Source organism: Orbicella franksi, chromosome 10 (assembly GCF_964199315.1).
Source record: "Orbicella franksi chromosome 10, jaOrbFran1.1, whole genome shotgun sequence".
Taxonomy (NCBI): Eukaryota; Metazoa; Cnidaria; class Anthozoa; order Scleractinia; family Merulinidae; genus Orbicella; species Orbicella franksi.
In genome coordinates, this window is record NC_138154.1 from 24,936,725 (window position 1) to 24,945,099 (window position 8,375).

General features: G+C 39.6%; 1 protein-coding gene across 1 annotated transcript; it reads right to left on the bottom strand.

The window, feature by feature from the left end:
- Positions 1-3,304: 3,304 nt before the first annotated feature.
- Positions 3,305-4,324, bottom strand: LOC145501766 (uncharacterized). Its single transcript, XM_081481161.1, has one exon. The coding sequence runs from the start codon at positions 4,322-4,324 to the stop codon at positions 3,305-3,307; it is 1,020 nt and encodes a 339-aa protein (XP_081337287.1).
- Between the last annotated feature and the right edge of the window lie 4,051 nt (positions 4,325-8,375).

The window sequence follows — 8,375 nt, forward strand, 5'->3', positions numbered from 1 at the left end:
AGGTTTTTTCAGAGCTAGGTGGTAAACCAAGTGGGCTACAACTTGTTTGGTAACAAGCCATTATGTCGTCAAGGTCAGTTTGAAACCTTTCGTTTATCACATTTACGTCATTTTCTGGCTTTATAGTCGTACGGTTTACTTGATGTACTTACTTGTTCAGAGTTGTTCCTTTATGTTTCAAGTTGGCAAATTATTGTATCCAGGGTAACAGCAGATCCTGCTTTTGGCAAAATGTCACAATTTTTTTTTTCACCTTAAAGGTTATGGCTATTCCGTTAAGTGTCTACTAGGGTGGCAAAGAGACGATCACGATTGTGTTAAGGAAAGATATAAGCCAATCAAACTGAATGAAAAGCTTTTTCGGTAGTGTGTGCGCAATTTACATTGTGTGACTTGTGTAAATTAAATGCAAAACGTAGCAATTCAAGGTGCTGAGAATAATTGCCAATCTGAATAGCAACTTGAACTTTGTGTTGTGACTCCAAAAATAACACAAGTCTTGGAAATGACTGAGATTTTAATTCATTTGTAAGTATTTTTACAATTTATGCACCTTCCTGTGGGGCTGGAAATTACATCCTTCTTTTGCTCAAACAGTGGGAGTGGAGAACAAAAACATCAAAAAGGGGAACCCAGAGAAGTGGTAACCAGAAAGATTATGGCATTGGTTGCTAAATATAGCTCAACTTACACAAATAACTTCCTTTTGATAAAACAGAGGAAATGTCAGCTTTTGTCTCTTTTAACTTGAATACAGGTCTACTTGAACCTCCTAGCGTGACCTACTCTCCTCGGCAAACAGTTCTCCAGATTACAAAAAGTTTCAAATTCAAAGCACTATATTTGGAACCTCTTGTAAGCAACCACCTCTTAAGCGGCCGCGACCACTTCACAAATAATAGAGCCTAAATTTCATAATCTGATGTTGTATCATTATTGCATTCCTATGTAGTACAAGAGACTGAAATTTGTCATTGGAAAGTACCAGATTCTTTCCCAAAATTGACTTTTGACATGAATAAAACATTTCAAATATGGGGTAAGTCTCTGCAGTTACCATATGCTAATGAGGCAAAATTTTGACCCAATATGGTCTAAGCTCTCATAAGCAACCACCTCCCGTAAGCAACCACTCAGGCTTGACATTTTGGGTGGTTGCTTACGGGAGGTTCGACTGTATTTAATTTTGTTCCGTCGTACAGGTATTTCATGATAGCATCTATCTAGTGCAACATTTATGCCAGAATACCTAAATAGCATTCCTCGGGTTCTGAACAGGGTTTGTACAGGTCCTGGAAAACCTGGAAAGTCCTGGAATTTTATTGTGGCATAATTTTTCCAGGGCTGGAAAGTCCTGGAAAAAGGCTACTGGTCCTGGAAAGTTCTGGAAATCTGTTAAACTCAAGTAAAAAATATGAAATGTATGGCAGACAGTAAGGAGAATTAACATTGAGATCTCGGGAGTGAAAGGGATAATGTGAATTTTAGAGTCCTGGAAAAATCAATCTGAGTCCTGGAAAAGTCCTGGAAATTTTTTTCTGGAAAGGATATGAACCCTGTCTGAAGATTTAAAATCTTCCCAGACCCCCCCCCCCCTGCTATGAAAGGTACCCTACAGTAGGAATTAAACTCCTTGTAAGAATGTGGTTGCTAAATATAGCTGAACCTCCTTGAGTAACTTAAAAAGAGGCAATGTCAGCTTTTTTCAGGCTTTGTTTATTTCTATTTGAATGTGGGTGTTGTGACGACAGCATCTATAAGTGCAAAAGGCCTGTTAGAATGCCTGAAATAAAATTCCTGAAGTCCTGAACATTCAATTTTTTATGTGGGAGTATGCCCTCAGATCCCCTTCTTTGAACCCTGTAAATACGCTCAAACCTTCACTAATGACCAGACAACTCCTTTTCGTGAAACAGTCAAGGCAATTCAGCTATGATTTAGGGGCTCTGATCCTTGTATATTTTTATGACTTAACTGGTGCAGTGTCAAAACTGCTTATACTGGCTTAAAATCATCTATGTTTTTCAGACTGCAATGATTTTACTTTTTAATTTTCATGGGGGGTCATCACAGACATTTAGGGGTACACGGGGGGTAGGAAAAAAATTTCTGATGAAGAGGTACTTTTTATCAAATCCCACCAGCTGTCCCCCTCCCCACCCCATAAAAAATGAACAGTCCCTAATGAGCGATGTTTCTTTCAAAATAACAAACATAAATTGCAGTGACTGGAATAAATCAATAAATCAATAAATAATGGCAAATTGATAATAATATTGTGGAAGTAGGGTATGGTTTGCTTCAACAATCACTAAGTTAAGGGCAACCAATGTAAGAGGCAAAAAATAACATTACAAATCCAAGATTAATGTGCTGCATGTATTTATTTTGTAGACAAGTGTGATAAAGATGATTTTGGTCTTGCTAAACTTGCTTGAATGTGTTTAAAGTAAAAGGCCTACTAATGAGTTTGCCTCAGTCATTGTCATTGACAATATCAATTTTAAAACTGATGAGAGTTAGAGATTTCTCTTCACCTAGTGTTTAGTTGTTGTATGTAACTTTTATTTGCTCGGTGTGTCCATTCCTGGGTTCTCAGTACATGTGAGGGGCCCTCATATGAGGCCATGTAAAGGGAAATTGGGCTCAATGGAAAGGCCTGGTTGAATTACATGAAAAGAATGTTTTGGACAAATAATAGACCTCATACTATTTACAGTGGTTGTAACTTAAATTGCAGATTGGGGATGAAAAAAAAAAAACCACTGACTTGCATCTACTTGAAAATAATAATTTAATTACAAAGTATGTTTTTTAAACTCAACACCAGGTGGGTTGACAGTCATGTGTAAATTCACATAAAACACTTATTATTTATTGATTTAAGCTTATGTGTAGTCTTCCACTACCGCCAACATTCAAAGGAAAACAAGTGTACAGAAGTGGGAGATCAAAAATGATTGAACAATAACATCCAAGAGTAGTAAATGTTTGATTGAGATAACAATTCAAGACAGGCACTAACATGGTAATGAATATGTAAATGCAGGGTAAATGAGATGATGTCTCAGTTTAGTAGAGCAGTTAGTATCCAAAGCAGGATCCAAAACCCTTGAACATCGGCCAAACAAACGGATGGCATACGTACTACAACAAGAAAACAAGAAAACATTCTTTAAAAAACGTTTAAAACAGGTCTAAAAAAGTAAAATTGTGTCTAAATTTTCGACCGCCTTCTGCGGTCTTCTTCAGAGAATGATGATTTCGCGCGATTCACAGAATTTTTAATAAGCTGCATGGGACGTTATTGCTCGTTGCCCCCTAGGGAGGCAACCAGTGGCGCGTAAACCCTTGGGAAGGGTGTTCTTTCATTTACGGAGTTTTTGTCTAAGAAAGAGTGCAAGGATTCCAGAGACAGTCTTTTGTTCTTGCCGCTCACACCTGTTTCAAGAATGTTGGCGTAACTAGGATGTGTATCGTGGCCGGATTCCGCATGTTGTTTAATTGCGGAATTGACATTTCCATTGGTTCCGGGCTTGTGTTCGGCCCTCCGAGATTTCCAATTTCTTCTGCTTTCCCCGACATACGTGAAAGAACATGTCCGACAGGTCACTTTGTACACAATGCCTTTTAATTGCTCTTTTGTCGGCCGGTCCTTGGGCTTTTTGAAAACATTTCCCAATGTTTGTATTAGTTTGAAAGCTGTCCTGATGTTTTCGCGGCTCAAAATGCGTCGAACACGTTCCGGCACTCCTTTCACATATGGAATCGACGCGTATGCCTTTGGATTCTCCTGGGGTCTTGGTTGCGTGTTTGTTCTGTTCGATTCACCAACTGACTTGATGAAGCTCTCGGGATAACCATTAGCTTTTGGATCGCTAATAACACGTCGTTTCTCGTTTTGTCTTTGTGCAGTTGTTGAAGGAATGCATTTAGCTCGGTCCATGAGAGTCTTAACGACAGCTCTCTTGCTTTGCGCTGGGCTGTGTGAATGGAAGTCTAAATACTTGCTCGTATGTGTGGCCTTGCGGTATACACCCACCTCGATCTTACCATCCTCGTTAACGGTGTTGTTAGTCTCCAAGAAGGCTATGCTGTTCTTGCCCATAGTTGTCGTAGGCATCTCTACTGTAAACTGAATATTGGCGTTTATCGAGTTTAAGTGGCTGTGAAAAACTTCAACACCGTCCCTCTTAATACAAACGTTCGAATCGTCGACATAGCGACGCCACCACTTAGGTCTAACGGGCGAAGTTTCTAACGCTTTCTCCTCAACTTCTTGCATTACAAGCTCGGCGATCACCGCACTCACCGGAGATCCCATGGCACACCTCGACACCTGATGGTATTGGGTTCCCTCGAATACAAAATAGCTATTGTGCAAGAGAAAGGAGAGTAGATCCAGGATTTGGCCTGACTTGGCGTCGAACGTGTTCGACGCATTTTGAGCCGCGAAAACATCAGGACAGCTTTCAAACCAATACAAACATTGGGAAATGTTTTTCAAAAAGCCCAAGGACCGGCCGACAAAAGAGCAATTAAAAGGCATTGTGTACAAAGTGACCTGTCGGACATGTCCTTTCACGTATGTCGGGGAAAGCAGAAAAAATTGGAAATCTCGGAGGGCCGAACACAAGCCCGGAACCAATGGAAATGTCAATTCCGCAATCAAACAACATGCGGAATCCGCCCACGATATACATCCTAGTTACGCCAACATTCTTGAAACAGGTGTGAGCGGCAAGAACAAAAGACTGTTTCTGGAATCCTTGCACTCTTTCTTAGACAAAAACTCCGTAAATGAAAGAGCACCCTTCCCAAGGGTTTATGCGCCACTGGTTGCCTCCCTAGGGGGCAACGAACAATAACGTCCCAGCTTATTAAAAATTCTGTGAATCGCGCGAAATCATCATTCTCTGAAGAAGACCGCAGAAGGCGGTCGAAAATTTAGACACAATTTTACTTTTTTAGATCTGTTTTAAACGTTTTTTAGAGAACTATGAGCACAGATCGCTCCAACAGTTTTATTTATAAGAAAGCATTCGTTAAGATATAAAGGGAACAAGCCGAGCGACAAAATTATTCACTTATCGTGATAAAACAAGGGTATAAATCGCACAATCATGGCGCGAACATATGACAAATCAAGGGAAAAGCCACAATTTCAAGTCCGATTTTCTTAAAGTTCAACTATCACGCAAAAATAATCCACAATACGGATCATTGTTATCCAGCAAACGAAAGCGCGTGTGCTAAACAAACGTTTTCAGCATAGCATGATTTCCATTGACTAGTTTTGATACAAAAAATGCTTACCTGCAATTGAGACCTGGCAAATAACTGGCCTATGTATGACACTGGCAGCTCCTAGAAAAGGCTCGTTTGATTCTCATGATGAGTGCAGAAATCGGCCCAGAAACACCAACCTTCTCTCAACTCGCAACGACTGAATGTGTCCTTCATTGCTGTCCGCGTGTAGTCCGCGCGTTTATGACATATCCACGCGAGAGCCCTTGCTCCATATTAGGAAGTTAAATTTGATTGGTTCGGAATAATCGGCAGCATTGAACCAGAGTTAAACGCTTCTAGGTGATATGCTTCTGATGTAAACCAAAAAAAAAAAAAATTTGCAGAGCGCGAAAAGGCCTAGGTACGAGTTTATCGCTACAGTGTTACGCAGGACTTGTAAGTACGTGTAGCGGTTTTCTCCGTAAGGTCGCGTAAGAAATAACAACAGGAGACAAAGGTAAACTATTCGTTCTTTTCATTCCTTTATTTACTCTCTTTCTATTCAACAAGATTGTGTGCTCCCGGTGAGTCAACCAAAATTAAGTACCTTTCAGTTCGACCAAGTCAAACTTCGGTGAACAGTTCACAGTAGTCGCAAGTACTACTGAAAAAAACCTGTAATTATTTCTGCTTCGACCTGTTTGTCGATTAGGTTTGACCAAAGAAGATCAAGGTATAAAGTACCTTGATCGTCTCTTGGTTCGACTCATTGTCTACGACGTTTGCAAAAACGTGAGAGGACTGGGATGAGTTTCGTATGTTGATTACATTGAAAATCTAAACATTTCAAATGAAATGTTACTAAATGAAAAGCTACCCGGTCAAGTTTGAGAGTTTTCAAATTGTCCAAATGGGAGCCTTGCAATAGTGGCAAAATTCCATACAAACCCTTACAATGTTGTGGCCTGTCTACCCAATCCATACAAACTCTCTATTTTAGGTGATATTTGAAGAACTATCATTTTGCCATTTTCCTCCTCTAAATACCTCTATTCTTGCTTAAGACTCTCAAATTTAGTTTATCTTTCATTTGAATATCATAGTTTTGCAAACAAACGGAAAACAACCATACTCTTTCCCAGTCCTCTCACGTTTTTTGCAAAGGGCTATTGAGTGTCGGAAAACCTGAACCAAAACAGTTACTTACCTACTAGGCTACTCAGCAAATCTCAAACCGTAGTTAAACCAACTGCAGGACCAAAGTACAGTGGAAGCTCTCTTAACGGATACTTCACAAAACCCCGTTTGAACTCCCGAAAAAACTCTGTATTTACTCATTCCCGTGAGCGGCCGCGGAGACTTTGAGGGCTTTGAGACTTTGAGAGGCGGTGCCCTACTGTGCCGCAAGGATACACCGCCCGTGCTTAATGGATTTGGTGTGGGAAGGGCAAGCGACACGATGTTGTTGTTGTAATTCCCCCTTTCCATGCCCGATTCATCAGGCTCCTCCTGGTGGCCCGGTTGGCCCTACTTCCCGAGATGCGGGCCTCTATTGTGAACGAAGGTAAGTAGTATTTTTTGTTTCAAAATCCATACGTTAAGATAAATACAGTCCAACGACATTTTCGTTTTCTTTTCTTTTTTGTTTTTTTTGTTTTTGTTTTTGTTTGTTTGTTTGTTTGTTTTGTTCGAATGAGCATCTAGAGGCCATGGCCTGGGGTTACTGTGTTGAAATTCGTCACCTACAGGATTAGATGCCTTAGCCCTGCTTGTTGTTGGTGCTTCTTGAGGAGCGATTTCTTTCACGGTTCCTGGAATGGGTGTATCCGTTGAACTTATCGAACAGGATAACTGTTAAACATTAAAAGTGGGATTTAAGTTTTTAAAAAAATTTCCACAACTAGGAATCTTGGCATGTCCCAAACAGGAAACCCATGATATTTGTTTAATTATTCAATGCAAGTCTTGTTAGGTTTATACCACTCTTATTCCCAGTAATACTTGTTTTAAATACTTTTTCGCTGACCATGTGACGAAAAGAAACAAAGGCGCTGAAGATGAGATATACATTTCTCCATCATGTTTTATTGTTGCACCTTTGGCGCTTTTTTTTTTTTTTTACCTTAGTTTGTGAACTTTGTTCATCAAAAAAGATCACTAAAGTATACTGTGGCACAGGGACTTTAGGGTGGAAGGCTTGTAGAGCTGTAGCCCTACCACTTTTTTTGTTATATTTATTGGGGTTGTAACCATAATGGTGTGATAAATAGTGTAACAGTGACCTGTAACGCTTGGTTGTCTTGGCCAGATTTGATACCCCTACCACAGGGCTTCAAAGTGATGTCTGCGGTCCCTGTCAGGCAAGGTACTTCGACATAGTGAGCTATTACAATATATATTTTTATATTCTTTCTAGTTTATACTTTTATATACATGCATGTATATAATGAAGGTTTACTGAGATCACACTGTAAAGACCTGGTTGTAATACTAGTCACTTTAAATTTAAACCTGCCATGTAAACCACTTGTTTACTTTTCCGAGCATATTCCTGTGTTTGAAAGGTCTTTTTATTGCTGAACGGTGTAGTGATTCAGAAACTGAGATTTGTTAGATAAAAGATTACCACCAAAAACCAGAAAAACAGAGGTTATCATTATACTATTTTAGAAAACAGCCCTAAGAAAATAGTCGCGCTGATTTGTTAAAAATCGTGTTTCTATTTAACTCGATAGAAACACGGTACATGTTTTCTATTTCTTAAATATTGCCAATTTAATGTGAGCGCTTTGTATACAGTCAGAAGCATGTTGGGGCTATATGCTTCTGATACAATGGAATCCCGATTTATCAAACCCACGATTTTTTAAACCTCCCAGTAACTCGGACCAAAAGTCGTTTAAGTTGGTTTTGTTTTCCTGTAATTTTATCCCCAATATCTTGAATCTCGAACGCATGTCTAATTTACCAATATTCCCCTAGAGAGGGTCTTTCATACTCTGACTGTTTGGCGGTTCAAGCCAATTTTGATTGCCGGTTTGCGGGTACATTCACATTTATCTTGCGGTTTACGGTTAAGAAATTATGACGCAGTAGCAAGAAATCATAAACTTTACTCGTGGTTTTCGTTGCTTGTTTTTGTGGCG

What these genes read in the sequence shown, in the direction of transcription:
- LOC145501766 (XM_081481161.1), bottom strand. Translation starts at nt 4,324, where the DNA reads ATGGGATCTCCGGTGAGTGCGGTGATCGCCGAGCTTGTAATGCAAGAA.